Consider the following 17,041-nt stretch of genomic DNA (forward strand, 5'->3'; position numbering starts at 1 on the left):
CCCCGTGCTTCTTAAACTTTAATGTGCGTAAAAATTATCAGGAGAGTAAGTTAAAGCAGTTTTCTGGGCCTCGTCCACAAAGATTCTGATTTAGTAGGTTGGGTGAAGACCCATGTACAACAAACTCACAGGTGATGACGATGCTGCTTGGTCTGAGGACCCCACTCTGAGAACAATGGCACAACAGTATTCACTTAATCTACATGATAGAGCCAATAAAAACGACAGGCACTGCTTTATAACCTCTATCTTCTCTTTCTTCCCCTCTCTCCCTCCCCCTTTCTGCACTCAAGGCTATAAAGTGGCTTACAGGGAAGCATAGAATAAGGAAAGATGAGCATTAGAAACAGTTGAAAAGAAAATCAAGTGCAGAAATATAAAATGGGTCCAAGTACAAGGCCAGTGCTAAATGCTTACCATAGAAATCTGTCCACCCTGCATGGCTTATAGTGTTTAATGGCCAAAGGGAAAGGAAAAGCTAACTGGTGAATTTATTTATAGATCTGTCTGGAAGATACAGTCAAACCAATGCTCAGGAAAATGTGCACAACTATTCCTGACTCAATAACAGGAAGTTCTTCCTTGAGGGTGGATAGAAGCTATCGCCGATCCTTCTGGCTATGTGAGATGCCTTTCCTCTGTTCCCATGGCACTCAGCACAGGGCTTTGAGCTCAAAGTGTCTGTTCTGTTTATTCCCTTGTAGACTGAAACCTCTCTTTTTATTTATTTATTTTTTAATTCTTTATTGTTGAAAGTATTACATATGTCTCCTTTTTCCCTCATTGACCTCTCCCAGCCCGCTCCCACCCCCCAGCACAGGCCCTCACCCCTCTACTGTCTGTGTCTATTGGTTATGCTTATATGCGTGCATTGAAGTCTCTCTTTTTATCTATTGATTGATCTATTTATTTATTTTTGTTAATCCTCACTCAAGGATATTTTCCATTGATTTTTAGAGAGAGTGGAATGGAAGGAGGGAGGGAGGGAGAGAAAGAGAGAGAGAGAGAGAGAGAGAGAGAGAGAGAGAGAGAGAGAGAGAGATCAATGCAAGACACATGACACATTGATTGGTTGCTTCCCGAATGTGCCCCAACCAGGGCCGGGGATGAACCTGCAACCCAGGTATGTGTCCTTGTGCAGGAATCCAACCAAGACTCTTCAGTGAGCAGGCTGACACTCTAACTACTTAGCAACACTGGCCAGGATGACCTCTCTTTTTCTTTAATTAAAAAATTTTGAATACATCATACCTGCATATGGTATTAAATTTAAAAGGTAAAGGTGATAAATAGTGGAAAGCAAGTCTCTCTCCCAACCCTGTCCCTTAGCTATCTAGTTTTCCTCCGTAGACATAACTGAAGTGACCACTGTTACCTGTTAGCAGTTTCTTGCCTTTACTTGCAGTTATTTTAGGAAAAACATAGACTGACTTTTTTTCATTTTATTTTTAAACACCTGGTAGTGTTTAAACACATACTTTTGCACACTAGCCACTACCTTGGAGATTGTTCTATGTCAGCACGTACTGTGTATCCTAATTCTAACAGCTGCATATAGTGGATGGTAATAATTTTTTTTCCAGCCCCTATCAATGGCTATTTATGTTGTTTCCAATCATGTTGCAATGAGAAAACCTTGATCATGTGTCAAATTACATATGTGGCAGAGTAAGTTATTTTGAATTGCTTCTGCCTTTGGCAATTGTGAATAATGCTGTCACAAACATGGATATACAAATACCTCATTTCTTTTGGGCATATATTCAGAAGTGGAATTACTGAGTCACATGGTAATTCTACTTAAAAATTTTTTTAAGAACTGCTATACCGTTTACCATAGCAGCTGCACCATTTTACATTCACATTAATAGTGCATGAGTTCCAATGTCACTATATCCTTGCCAACATTTATTTTCTGTGTGTATGTGGGGTTTTTGTGTCATTCCAATGGGTGTGAGGTAGTTCTCACTGTGACTTTTAAATGAATGTTTTTTATTATGAGTATCAGCATCTTTTCAAAAGTATAAGAGGTTATATTTGGTTCCATGCTGTGCATACATTTCTTTTGCTGACTTTTAATTTAGGTCTTTAGCCCTTTTCTTATTGATCTGTAGGAGCTCTTTTATATTTTAAAAAAATAGTGCTAATTAGTAACTAATTAGAAAATTAGTGCATTGTGACAATGAGCTGCAAGTATATTTAGTCACTAAAGCACACAGTGAGTCCTACCTGTTTTGGCTCAGTGGATAGATTGTTGGCCTGCGAACTAAAGGGTCCCGGGTTCAGTTCTGCTCAAGGGCACATGCCTGGGGTTGTGGTCTCAATCCCCAGTAGGGGGCCTGCAGGAGGCAGCCAATCAATGATTCTCATCATTGATGTTTCTATCTCTCTCTGCTTCCTTCCTCTCTGAAATCAATAAAATCCTAATATATAAAAACCCTGGGTCTGTCGAAATTGGAGGCTCAACCAATGGGAAGTCAGTCCTGCAGTCAGCGCTGGGTTGCCATGGAGACCTAGCACTGACTGCTGAGGGGGCTGCAAATCAGGCCCAGAGAGAGGTCTGAAGAGAGAAGCAGGATCTGATCTGTAGCCTCTGTGGCAGCTGTTGATCAGCACTTGCCTCTCTCTTTCTCTCCAGCAGCCACACCTCCATTCTCTCCAGGCCTCCACCAGGACTGCTGATCAGCCCCACCTTTCTGATCAGGCCCCATTCATAGGCCCAGAGATGCTGACTGGCATAGAAACCAACCAATCAGAACCAGATTTGGGTGAAGTGTGAGGAGCCAATGGCTGCCTAGGAGGTGGAGCTTTTGACACTTACTGGCAAAAAAACTGACCAATCAGAACCAAATCGGGTCAACTGTGAGGAGCCAATGGCTGCCTAGGAGGTGGAGTTTTTGATGCTAACTGGCATAGGAACCAACCAATCAGAACCAAATTGGCTAGCAGAGGAGGGCAGTTGGGGATGAGATCAGGCCTGCAGGGGAGGGCCATTGTGGGAGAGATAAAGCCAGCAGGGGAGGGAGTTGGAGGCTATCAGGCCGGCAGGGGAGAATAGTTAGGGGGGGGGGGCAGATTTGCAGGGGAGGGCAGTTGGGGGCAACAAGGCCAGCAGGGGAGAGCAGTTGGGGGTGAAATCAGACCAGCAGGGGAGGGCAGTTGGGGGCGATTGAGCTGGCAGGAGAGTAATTATCAGCGGTTCTCAGCCTGTGGGTCATGACCCCTTTGGCGGTGGAATGACCCTTTCACAGGGGTCGCCTAAGACCATCCTGCATATCAGATATTTACATTATGATTCATAACAGTGGCAACATTACAGTTATGAAGTAGCAATGAAAATAATTTTATGGTTGGGTCACAACATGAGGACCTGTATTTAAAGGGCCAGAAGGTTGAGAACCACTGAATTAGGTGTTAATCAGGCTGGCAGGGGAGCAGTTAGGGGATGATCAGGCTGGCAGGCAGAAGCAGTTAAGGGCAATCAGGCAGGCAGGTAGGCGAGTGGTTAGGAGCCAGCAGTCCTGGATTGTGAGAGGGATGTCTGAGTGTGGGTTTAGGCCTGATCCCTGTGGGCAGTCAGACATCCCCCGAGGGGTCCCAGATTGGAGAGGGTGCAGGCTGGGCGAGGGACACCCCCCACGCCCCCCCCCCCCCGTGCACAAATTTCATGCACCGGGTTTCTAAAATATATATATATATATATATATATATATATATATATATATATATAGTAATTTTTTTAAAGTAAAACACATGGTGGGTGTCAACATATGAACCTTACACTGCTCCTGATTGCTGTCTCTTGCCCTTCTAGTGATTTCAATAGATCTCAGAGCTTGAGCATTATCTCTTGGGCCAAAGCTGATATCGCTCAATGGTAGAACGTGGAAACAGAGTTCTCTACTTGATTCTTGTGCACTTCCTCATATTAAATCATCACCAGCATCCTATTTATCATAGAATCTGAGGGCTGGAAACCCTTTGAATCTGAACTCCCACCTAATACAGGAATCTCCTATAGTTTTCAAACCAATAAGTTAAACAGGGGCATAAAATCAAATTATATTTTGTTATAAATTTAACTAATCACCTTGAATTCAAATAATTTCAAGAAATGATTGGCCCTGGGAAATCCTGGATAAATGATCCACCCCTGTAAGTCACACTGTGGGAAGTAGCGCTGGGGTATGACAAGGAAGTCAACACCATTTTTGACTTCTCTATTTGGAAACTCTCTTCCCCTGAGTGAGAAGCTGCCTCCTGGTAACTTCCTCTCATTGACACTAGTGTTCTTCTCTGAAACTGCTCAGGATAAGCCTAACACACTTTGCCAAAGTCCTTCAAGGTTTTGGGCACAGTGGTTACATTCCTCCTCAAAATCCTGCCCAGCCGTGACAGTCCTGGTGAACTTCACTAATATTAATTTGGAGGTATGCTCTGTCTCGGACAACACTTTGGACACAAGGTTTGTCAGAGACCTAATAAAATATGGTGTTAAAATTCTTGAGACTGACATGATTCTCTTTTATAAAGCATTCATGCCCCATGTGAAGAATTTCAACCCTAGCTGTCATGTGGGCTGGGAGTGGGGCTAGGGGTCGGGGACTGGGGGGCGTGAGGAAGGGTTGGGTAAGCCAGTCTCTTCAACGTTGTTAGCTCTGAAAAAGAACAGAAATGTTGCTGCTCCCTCAGGAATGAGGTCTCAGCCACAACCACGAGTCCTTGCTTTCTCCAGAGCGCCTGCGAAGTAGAAACTTGCTTTTGGAGGGAGAGAGCCAAAAGGGGAATGAGAGGGGAAAGAACCTAAGAGTTTACAGGGGAGATTCTCTGAGAGATTCCTGTCAGCTGTGAGCAGACTGAGGTCTGTAGGTGAATGAACTGGTCACACACCTGAAACGAGTAGCCTCCTTGTAGCTGGAGGTTCACCTTGGAAACAAAGAACACCCATTCTACACTGCTTTCCCTTACTTCAGGGGTGGGGAACCTTTTTTCTGCCAGGGGCCATTTATATCATCCACAGGTCATACAAAATTATCAACTTACAAATTAGCCCACTATATTTGGTCAAACATTTAATTAACTTACTCCTCATGCCTTAGCTGGGCCAGACCAAATGATTTTGCAGGCCTTGTATGGCCCATGGGCCAGACAGTCCCCACCTCTGCTTCACATGTCTGGCCCATCGTGGAGCGTGAGTGAGAGGCAGCTGAATGACTATACTATTAGTCCTCAGGATAAGGTGGGATTACTTGCCCTCACGTTACAGATGAAGAAATGGAGTCTCAGAGGGGTTAAGAAACTTGTCCTAGCCACTGGCTAGTAAATGACAGAGCTGAGGTTTTAAACCCACGCAGCCTCTTTGTGTTCTTTTAAAACACTGGTGTAGTTCCTTTAAAAGTTCCAGCCAGTTTCAGCTGTGCCGTGGGAGCAAGCGGAAAGGTTTCTAATTCTGCCCACGCTTGGAGTAACAGGGAGCAGCCCATCCCCAGGTCAGCTGTGCTGGCAGCTACTGGAATCAGAGTGTGATGCTCAAGGGAACATGCGGGATGAGGTGGGAGGGGACCCAAAGTGTCCCTTTGTATCAGGGGAGTTTCTGAGCTTCCATTCATCCCACAACTATTGTTGAAGCACTGTTATGTGCCAGGCAGAGAATGTGCCTCTTCCCTCCGGCCCTGGACAGGTCATTAGTTTCCTGTTGTGGGTTTAGCTCCAGGCACGTGTTACAACTAAGCCTCACCCAGAAGAGCTCTGGGCAAAGATGAGTACTTGAGCAGAAAAAGGAGGAAATACACAGAAGGGACCTTTTACTTGGGTCTGAAGCACATGTGAGATCTAGTTCAGGCAAGAGTCAGCATGAAGGGATGTGGACTGCGGGTGGCCAGCAACGGGGTGGGACAGGGAAGTACAAAAATGACGACACGGAAAGTGAGACAAGGATTCCAAGGCAGAAGTTGGGGAGCAGCAAATAAAATGTTCCTTATTTCACAACTTTGTCTAGAATACGTATTAGTGGTGATCAGGGTACTAGGAAAAAATGCTAAGTTTGCTGTTGTCTTAGGAAGGTTGTTCACTGAGACCAGCTCTCGTACAAACATTTACTGAGTGTAGTGTCAGGCTTGCTTTAGAGGTTGTGGGGGAATAGAAAGATGTGTAGGCCTTGGTCCCTCACCCAGTCCTATAAAGAAAGATAGGGTCCACAAATAACTACCATGCGAGCTCCAGGACTAGTGTGGAAGGTGGCAAGGCCCATCTCCTTCCAGCAAATACAAGAGTCCTTGTTCCAAGCAAAAAGCAGGACAACTTTGTGGTCACACGTTCTCTATCTCAGCTACTCAACCCTACCATTGTAGTGCAAAAGCAGCCACAGATGATAACCAAATAAATGAGTATGGCTGTGTTCCAAGAAAACTTTGTTTGTAAATATAGTTGATGTGTAGGCCTTGGAGGGAGGACCAGGTTGGCCTCAGCCCACACTCAGGGCCTGGCCCTTTGCCTTCACCAGTTCATACTGTGACCAGACAAGGAAGCCTTGATGGCCAGACACTGTCAGCCAGGTGAGAGGAGAGTGACATGCAGGAGGAGTACAAGCTGCCCAGGGCCCTGGCTTGCCTGTGTGACATGCCACATGGATTACTTCTCGGAGCACCAGAACCTTTAGAGCAGCTAGTATTACCTTGGAGGTACCAGGAGGAATAAGGTAGGTTTATTTCCCTTTTTAATAAAGTTCTTTAACTGCAAATTAGGAAGAATTCTGGAAATTGAATGTATCTGAATTTTCACAAGGCTTCTGACAAGGTGTCACACGATATGCTTAAGAGCAGTATGGGGAAATGTGGGATTGATATTAGTATGCTTACTTGGCTGAAAAGCTGTGCCCTAATATTGTTCATTTGTTCAACAAATTTTTATTGAGCCAGGCATGGTGCTACATGCTGAGCATATAACAATGAACAAAACCAGCAACAGCTCCCCTTCATGGGGTTGCTTACAGTTAAGTAGAAGAGCAAGATAATGATCAAATAATCACACAAATAAATATAAAATTACAATGATGACAAGTGCTATAAAGGAGAGGCTATACCATGAGTACTCTAAACATGAAGAATGATGTGGTAGATTAAACATGGACACATTCTTTACTACCTCTCCCATGAAGAGGTGGAATCTAATCTTTCCTTGAATCTGGGCTGGCTTCAGAGACTTGTTTGACCAATAGAATGTGTAGAAGGGAGGTTTGGGACTTCTGAGGCTAGATCAAAAGAAGCTTTACAGCTTCTGTCGTTCTTGGAGTACACTTTCTGGAACCTGGAGCTGCCATGTGTGATGTTCCACTACTCTGAGACCTCTGTGGTAGGTGTTTGAGTCAATAGTCCCAGCTGAGCCCAGCTTTCCATCTCTGCCAAGCCACCAGGCATGTGGCTTGAATTCCCTAGATCAGAGGTCATCAAACTGCAGCCTGCAGACCAAATCTAGACAGCAGCTATATTTACAAACAAAGTTTTCTTGGAACGCAGCCATACTCATTTATTTAGTTATCATCTCTGGCTGCTTTTGCACTACAATGGTAGAGCTGAGTTGCTGAGATAGAGACCATGTGACCACAAAGTTGAAAATACCCTCTATTTGACCTTTTATAGAAAAAAATACCTTGCTCCAGATCAGCACTATCCAATAGAAATGTAAGCCAAGCCACATAATTTGAACATTTCTAGGAGCCACATTAACAATTGAAAATAGGTGAAATTAATTTTAATAATATATTTTATTCAATCCAATATCTATAAAATATTATAATTTCAACATGGAATCAATATGAAAATTATTAATGGAAATTTTACATTCTTTTTCTGTACCAAATCTTCTAAATCTTGAGGTTATTTTACACTGACAGTCCATCTCAATTAAGACAAGCTGCATTTCAAGTGACTGCCAAGTTGGACAGTGAAGCTCTAGAGAAGTCCATTCATTAGCTTAATATCACCAAGTGACCTCAGTTGATGCCATGAAAACAAAAACAATCACTTAGAAGTCTGCCCAAATTTCTGACCCACAACACTGAGAGAGAGAGAGAGAGAGAGAGAGAGAGAGAGAGAGAGATTTATTGTGTCATGCTGCTAAATTTGGGGGCAGTTTGTGATGCACCTATAGGTAGACCGAAGAGACTGAGTAGGTGCTAAGTAGGTACAAGGTTGGGGAATGGCTTGGGAGGATTCTAGGCAAAGGAAACAGCATGTGCAAAGGCACTGAGGCAAAAGTTAGATGTGCTAAAGTGAACGAAGAGGTGGGAGACAAGGCTGAAGAGGTTAGTAGGAGCCAAAACATGTTTACCTTATGGGACAGATAAGGATTTTGGTCTTTATTCTGAGAGCAATGTGAAACGCTGAAGAAATTAAAGCAGAGGAGTTACACAATCAAGTTTGCATTTTGAAAAGATGACTCTGTCTGCTGTGTATCAAATGGACAGTAGGGAAGCCAGAACAGATGCCAGAAGACCAATCAGTTGACAGGCATTCAAGTATAAGAAGACGGCTGTTTGGCCAGGCTGGAAGGAGCAGAAGTAGAGAGAAGCCGCATGTAGAATTCTAATCAACAGGATATAGTGATAGATTAAATATGGGGGATGGGGAAAAGATATCAATTGGTTCATTGATTCATTCTTTTATTTTTGATTCATTCATTTATTTATTCAACAACCAAGTGCCAGGAATCATTCTTGTTTAAAAGGCTGATATCAGAGTGGATGCTAAAGACTCTGTTTTTTACTTTTTCACTTTCGCATATTTAGTAAAACTATGAATGAAAATACAGAAACCATGGTTCTGCTTTCAAATGTGCAGATGACCCAAAAATGAGCTGGATAGCTACTGGTCAGTTGGTCAGCTGAATTAATAATTATGAATCCTGAAAAGAGAATCTGATGCTAGCATGATGAAACTCATGATTCATAAAAGCATAAAGAACTTAAGTTTTAAAATAACAACTGTGAAGTGGAATAGCTTATCCATAGTCAATGTAAAAATTACATAAATGCTAGTGTGGCATGACTAACAAAAAAGTAATTCTAATCTTAGTGAAGAATGTGGTTGCTATACTCTGTGATTATCAGACCACATTACTTGTGGTATCACGTTCAGTGAGGGTGGTTATCCTTGAATGACAATGACAAATCAGAGTTGTTCAAGGGAAGGAGCAGCACAATTCACTAGAGAATAATGAAAGCGTGTCAAATGAGGAACAGTTAAAAGAACTGGGGGCAATAGACTTGAAGAGAAACTTACAAGCACATGACAGCTGTCTGCAAATACTTAAAGGCCCTCTGTGGGACACATACACTGTTGCTGGAGGGCAAGTAGTTTCAATAACTGGAAGGCACAGGGATCCAGAGTTCAGTTTCAGATAATGGGGAACTTTGAATAGAGTGCTACGACCAAAGACTGGATGTTCTTGTGAGGTAATGAGCTCCTCATCACCAGCAGAAGTGGGGTAACAATGCTTTGGAGACATTTTAGGGGGGATTATGGAATTGGGTGGGTGGTTGAACTATATAACTTTTACGTTTCCTTTAAGGTTCTCTTTACATTTCAAGAAAGAAGGGAAAATAAAGGAGAAACCTGGACACACCACCTTTCTTTGCCCCCCGCCCCAGAGTCCATTTCTCTAAGGTGCATTTACAGGACCCACCTGTCTATGGAGGTTCTGCTGAGCTGACTACAAGTGGCCCAGGACTTCAGAAGAGATGAAGAATAGCAAGCAACCCTATAGCCCAGAGGGTGGGGTGAAGGTGTAAAAGTAGGTCAGACTTGGTCTCAGAACTGTACACTGGTGACAGAACATGGTGGTATTTGCAGGAGAGTCGATTTCTGTTAGAGCAGAGGAGGCTTTTACCCAGTATTAGTTCCAGCTGAGCCCATTCATTCTGATACTCTCACTCCTAAGAATTGCCTACAGAATGTTAGAGAATTGCTATTTTCTTTTCACATTAGCATTTGTTGACTTCCTAGAACTCAATGTAATGACCTTTTGCCTCTGTCCTTAAAACGCTCTGCAAGCTTCCAACAATTCTTCTCATGACAGCCCTTCAAGCAGATTCCTGAAGAGGTACAACGCTGCATCCCAGGCATCCCGTTGATATGTCTCCAAAACTACTGCCTCCTGATGAATCACTTTTAAATGCTAGATTGAGTTCCACTGGAAAAATATTTCGGCCATACTCTTGATACACACATGAATAAGAACAGAGGCATAACTCTGTTTAATATTTCCTATTGGTATAATAATAGCCTTTGGCAACTTTCTAAGTCACAGCCAAATAGAATACACAGTCTATAAGGATACATGGGAATGGGGGCATCATCATGACCTTTTATAGGACACTAAGAAAAGCTGACTGAACTGGAAGAGAGGTTGCCTTTGGACAAATGATGGGACATTAGCTTCTATAAGTAGGGTAGGATAGCTTAATGGGGCCTAGACAATGAGATAAGGAGTTTATATTTGATTTGATATAGAATTAGGAGTTTGGGACAGAAAAGTTATATAATGAAAGTTTAAAGAAAACAAGCCTATCAGAAGCCTGAGAAAAGAGGTGAGGACTGGTAGCAGAGCTCTCAAGAATGCCAGTATTAAAGGCTTGGAGACTTGACATGAAGAGGCTGAACCAGCATGGCGACAGTAGGCATGACAAAAAAGATAGGAACATAGGTGATGTCTTGATGAAAACATGAACACTTTCCAGTGTCTGGTAGACACGTGAGACGATTGACTGTGAGTACATGTCACCCACGCTAAGCTCTGCTTTCCTTGTGCTCCCCCACCAGCCACGTCTCCTTCGAGGTCAGGCTGAATCATAGGTCTGACTTGGTTTCCAGTCGTTTCTTGGAGAAAATCCCCTTGAGCCCCCATCTTTGGAGAAGTTTTCTACTTAACACTGTCTTCCCTTCATTAGCTGTCTTTTCCCTCACCCACTTGGGAAGACAGTATTCCCACATGGATATGAGGGTATAGGTACAAAGATTTATTGGGTACAAAGAAGACATGTCTATGCAGATCCCTAAGGAGCAGGGGATGCTTTTATTCACTCCCCAATATTGTAAGAACTAAAGGGTTAGAATTAAGAGTCCATTTTCCTCACTCGCTCAGAGTGAGCACAGCATGGCAATAGCATTTAGCTTTTCTCATCCCCCAGCAGCAAGTTTGTATGCAAGACAGATGCTCAGCTCTCCTAGGCATCTCTAGAATCAGACCTTTCTGTGTCAAGGAGCGTGTCTTTTTCAAATTAGCAATGGCTTTGAATACCACTTCTCCCATTTTGCCAAAAAATTCCTATAGGTAAGCATCATACAAAGTTTTATAGGTACTCTGAGTCCATGCACATCTAGTCAAGGGCTCTATATGCCAAGAATAAAACCCACAGAACTCACTAAAAGGCAGCCATGCCAATTTTGGCCCCTAAAGGAAGCCCCTTCCTGTTCTCTCAGGACCAGAATCCTGGCCAAAGAGAGAGAGTCAATGTTTCAAAGGCACAATTTGAGAGGTGTCCCCCTCTCCCCATTTCGAGTTACCAGCCCTACCCTGGTGATTGGAATTCCCAAATTACTCATTCCTTGGGTTAAGGCGTTTTTGAAAACCCCTGTTAAAATGCAAGTGCTAGCTGGAAGGGAGAAATGTGTTTTTGTTTTTAGCCATTAAAAGGTAAGTTCAAGTTACTTTATCTAAGTAGGAAATGGAACTCAGAAAGGAATCATACTCACAAAAAGAGAGAGAAGAAAAGGTAATGAGACCTTTCTCATCTTGATGGGAGGCAAAAGCGCCGAAGACACTTTTCTTCCTAACACATTCAAAATGTCATCTATTTCCCAAACCTCAGCCTGAGTATATGCCAATGTACAGTTCAGAAATAAGTCTGTACATTAGAATAAAGAGGAGGATAAGGGTCCAATAAAAGTTGTGTGCCCAGCCTATGGACATTCTCCCTTCCTGCCTCCCAAAGACTTCTGTCTGCCTGACCTTAAAAGGCGAATTATCAACACTTGCATGGACTCTGGCTAACCCCCACAACCCTCCCCACCCCTCCCCCCACCTCCTTGCTAGTTTCAGACACGATTGGTTCTAGTTCTGTCTCTTCACAGCTTCAATCTCCTGGCCCAGAGGCCACTAAACTCATTCCCACGTCTATCTGGTATTTGATTTTCTCCTCAACAACCTGGCTTGGCTCACCTTTTCACCTTTCATATTCTCTCCCTCTCCTTCCCACTCCCACTCCACCTCCACCTGACCTCCAGGGATATCAGAGTAACCAAAATATCAAGCTCAAAGACATAGTGATTAAACTCTGAGCCACAGCCGCAAAGACTTATTTCCTTCTCTTCGAAGTACAGTTGCTATGCTGTTATTTTTTTAGGCTAGAAGCTTCAAGGGTATAGGGGCTATGTCTTTTATGCTCCGTTAAAAGCTCAGCACCTGGGACATAGTAAGCACTCAATAAGTATATTTACAGACACAAATGAACAGATTTTAAAAAGCTCTCATTATGTACAGGACAGCTCATGTAAAAAGCACTGACGGTATCTACAGAAGACATAATATAGAACTGTGAACTTGTGCACATAATTAAACAGACTCATTATAGTGCAAAGCCTTAGTCCTAAGATTGAGGCTGCAGGTCAGAGAAACAGGTCATCTCCTTCGTTATAAAAATTTGAGAGGAGTGGGAAGTTCCCTTGGCCCCAAATTACTTTCACCTGTCTCTCCAGAACCTTAAATAACTATTAATGGAGGCATTATTTTAAGCCTATTTGCAAATGCAAATATGTTCATGGTATACAGAACACAGTAAACCACTGCCTCGGCTCTTTTTTTTTTTTTTTTTGCCCAGACTATTTCCTATTTCTTTCTAAATGAGCTATTGAGGTCTCTGATACTAAGAGGGGCCAGTCTTGGGATGGGGCACTTGGATGGGAAGAAGAAATGGGGAAAGGTTTCTGGACCGGAGAAGGAAAGGGCCAAAGGAGAAAGCAGATGCCACCACAGAGGCTGTGAGTTTTACCGCCCACCATCTCCCCCCCCCCCCCCCCAACCACGACTGGCTTCCCACCTGCACAAAGGGCTCAGGCCAGCATCCTTGAATAGTTTCTCCTGAAGCAGAGCTGCTTGGAGCCCTGGCACTGTAAGGCCAAGGGAGGGTATCAGTTGTTTAAGTGGCCCCTTCTATTTCCTGCCTGTCCTGTGGCTAAGTTTATCAAAGCAGACAAAGGAATCTGGCTGAACCACAGTTTTGTAATGCCCTACCTCGAACATAGCCAGTCTGAGAATCAAGCCTCATGGTCTATGGTTTTAAGCATGTACTCCACACCCCTTCTTACCCGCTCTCTTGCTAGCCATCAGCCCGACCCCTGAACATCTGCCGCAGATGCACCTTTACCACACACCGCGCTCCCCAGGCACACGAACTTCATTAGAACATACCTGTCACAAATGCCCATCCACCGTAGCTCCCAGAGACCAGATGTATAAGCCCAGAGGCATTCCCAAGGAACACAGAAGTGAGGCATCAAGAAAAAATGAAGAGGAGCCGTAGTGAGCTACCCATTTTTCCTAACACTCCGTGTAGAGAGAAAAAATGTTAGCGCCGAGGCCAGAACTCAAATGCAAAAAGGGGAACTGACTAGAGAGAAATAACACCCAGAAAGGGCTGGGCTCTTGCTCCAGATAAGATTGGCAGGTGGGCATTTCCACTGATCATAATGACTACGAATGCACTCTCAGAGAGTGAGTGAGTGTAAAGCCCTGAGGAAAACCCCCAAAGACAGCCCCAGCCACAAACATGAGAAAGGCACATTCCCTAAAAGAGGGACAGATCCAGGCGTGTAGTCTTTATCAATAGGGAAAGATTCAGCTCAGTTCAACAAATGTTTTACTGGGCAGCCATGTGTTAGGCACTGTGTCTTGCATGGAAGGACTTCAAGACCAGAGAGAGCAAGGAGACCAGATATTTCACCTGCCACCTTCTTCCCAAATCATTCATTGAGTACCTACCTCTCCATGGATCCTGCTAGAAGCCAATGATATAACAGCCCCTACTTTCATATTATCTCAATCTAATTCTAGATGTCCTAATCTAGAATGTTTCTACTACCTTGGTCCACTATTCCTAGAAATGAGTGGTACTCTTGAGGCTGGGTAAACAAGTCAAAGTGGAAGTGTAAAATGTATGTGAATGCCCAGTGGATTTTTCCAAGCCTAGTGCTTCAGCAGGGACAGGCTTTACAAATATAATCCTGCCCCCACATTCATGGCTTCTTTTCCTGACGTCATCAGGCCCTGCAAAGTTTCTTGCTCAAGGTGGGAGACATTTATGTGCCTTTGAGTCTGCAGCATTTGAGCTCAGGAGAGAGGCAGCCCTCTCCAAGCATGTCTCCCCACTCTCTTGGAGGCTAGCCATGTCCTGCGTGGCTGGAGAAATTAAGTGACAAAGTGAAAGCTGTTGCTGTCTGGGGTTGAGGATGCTCACTCGAGCAAGGATGTGTGGTGCAGGGGGAGCTATTACAGGCTTGGAACTGGCGGTCCACAGTCAAACCCTGGCTTGACCACTGCATTCTGGGCAAATTACTGAGCATCTCCCAGTCTCGGTCTTCTCATCTATGAAATGTAACAGCTTCCTTGCTGCATTGTTGTGCAAAACAAAGGAGATTTGCATGTAAGTCATCTGGCAGAGAGCATGCCGTGCAGCTATTTAGTCTTCACGATTACTTTCCTATCTTCTTCTTGGACTTTCCAATTCTAACTTGGAACTTTCCACAAAGATCTTCCCTCTATCACTGGAAAGGTGACGATCATTCTTCCCAAAACAGGTCTGTAAAACCCTTCATCTTCCACACGGGGCCTCTCAAACCCAAAGGGCTCCTGGGTGGGTCCTGGGCCCTGACTCACAGGTCATCACTTCCTCTCAGCCCGTCTATGTGCATACCTTGGAAACTTCATCCTTTATCGAATAGGCCCCACCTGGGGTTTTCCTCTGGATTTTACAATCATATCATTTTTTTTTATTTGCAAGGGTCCATTTGGTTTCTTTATTGTAACACGTGAAATAACCCACCCATCCGAGCACAAGAGAATTAATTCATATTCTACTTAGTTTTTAAAGTTTTCTTCTTTTCCTGGCACTCAGCAGTCAAAACACAAGATAGGCTAAATTGGAAGGTCCTGCTATCAAAACTCTTGGGATGGTATTTCCCAAATTACACTCATTTTAGCTACTAGTACCACTTTATATCCATGTAAAATCGGTGTTATTTGTTATTCAATGTTTTTCTCTTAACTCTAAGTAAATTTATTTTAAACAGTGTCTTCATGTTAACACTAACACTTTTTTCTCAAAGCAATACCATTTGCCATAAATAAAGGAGGGGTGAAAATAACAGGTCACATTGGGCTTTAGAATCACAGAGATCTGTGTTCAAACCCTAGCTCCACTAGTCAGTGCCCATGTGTCCTTGGGGAAGTTACTTAATTTCTCTGAGCCTTCGTTTTCTCACAGAAGTAAGACTAAATACCTCACGAGTTTGTTGTGAGGAGTAAAGAGGATGACATACATATGGTGTTTAGCACAGATTCTGTCATATAGTAAGTTTTTTTTAAAAGTTGTTTTATTGTTTTCTCTTTTCCATGACCCTTCCCTCATCTACTTATTTCAGTTTCCTCCTAGAGCAGCTCCCCCTCAATGCTGTGAGTCAGGCAGCAGAAATAAAGAACGAGATGGTGTCATGGGATTCTCTTATTCGAAGACAGAGTTGCAAGGTTGTTTAAGGAATCTCAGAAATCATTCCAGTCTCTCATTCAAGCAAGGTCCCCCTGACAGCATCGCTGATAGATGGGTAGGCTTTGTTTTCTCACTTATGTTGGAAAAACTCACTACCTGATAAGACAGTTATAAGAGAAAGGTCTTCTTTCTAATAACCCCCAATCTCCCACCCCTCACTCCTCAGCCCCATAAGTACCATCAAGTTGTCCCTGTCATGTTTTCTAGAACTATAAGAAAAAAATATATATATATATATTAATTTCCCCATTTATATAAAACACTCCAAATACTGTAAAGCAGATTTTATAAATTGCCTTAATAGTCTCTTCTCTCAACTAAATATAATCGGTGTCCTCAACTGTTCCTCATATGATGTGGTCTCTAGACCTAATTAACTTGACAGCTCTCCCTCTGGCACCCGGGGCTCCTGAATTTGTAAACATACCTCCTTGCAGAGGGGGCTCATAGGATGGAACGGACAATGACAAGATTACTTCCGTTCATGGGTCAGAGATCAAATTTATCTGTAAGCAGTTGCATCGGGAAAGTGGCTGGCCATGATTTTTTTTTTTTTATGTCAAATCAGATCATCACCCCTTGGCCTCATTTTGTTTGTGTATCAGTGTTTGGGGCCAATGAAAATAACTCTGAATCTGCCACATGTCATCCACTGTATTTGACATCCCTCTTGAGTTTTTTGCCACTCCAAAATCTGAGAAGGAGGCCTTACCCAAGAGTTATGAGCGCCAAGCACAGAGAAGTTTCAACAGTGATGGTGGCCAAACAGTGGTCAGCAATATGAAATGCTGAGAAGAGGTACGGTAGCATGAAGATCAGTTCCCGTGGGGAGCCAGCACAGCCATGGCATGCTCAGCCCTAGGGCGCCTTATGTGCCATGCCAGCTCAGCCTGGTTCAGTGCCCCTGAGTGGGGGTGGTGAAAGGCTTAGAAAAGACAGACATGAGAATGAAAAGCTGGGTCTCCGTGGGACGCTGCTTCCCTGCTGAGGAGACAGCGCCAGCACCCACAAGCGTGTCTTTAATTTTCAGCAGATGCCACGAGGCAAAGTAGGGGCGTGATCAAGATGTTTACAACATTCCCGATGCACCTGAACTCTATCACACAGGCACATGGGGCCACATGTTCAGGCCACAGGTTCAAGCTTACAGCTATAGCTATTGGCTATAATTGTGCTGGGAAGGCTCTGCCCTCCAGCTGGGACTTGCACGTGGCAACGAGAGGA

General features: G+C 43.6%; 1 protein-coding gene across 16 annotated transcripts in view; it reads right to left on the reverse strand.

Annotated features, from left to right (window-relative positions):
* CD86 (CD86 molecule) overlaps positions 1-17,041 on the reverse strand; it is an 87,191-nt gene that overhangs the window by 46,757 nt on the left and 23,393 nt on the right. For 12 of the 16 annotated variants that reach the window (XR_009451862.1, XR_009451860.1, XR_009451857.1 and 9 more), the window contains exon 1: positions 13,465-13,646. The exons of 1 other annotated variant lie outside the window; for it this stretch is intronic. Coding sequence is in view for 9 of the 15 variants with exons in the window: in XM_059687689.1 (XP_059543672.1) it covers positions 13,465-13,550 (86 nt within the window). In the remaining 6 variants the exon portion in view is untranslated. Of the gene's footprint in view, positions 1-13,464; positions 13,649-17,041 lie in introns of those variants that run through there. 3 more of the 16 variants (XM_059687682.1, XM_059687692.1, XM_059687683.1) reach the window with 2 other exon arrangements.

Source organism: Myotis daubentonii, chromosome 3, assembly GCF_963259705.1.
Source record: "Myotis daubentonii chromosome 3, mMyoDau2.1, whole genome shotgun sequence".
Lineage (NCBI taxonomy): Eukaryota > Metazoa > Chordata > Mammalia > Chiroptera > Vespertilionidae > Myotis > Myotis daubentonii.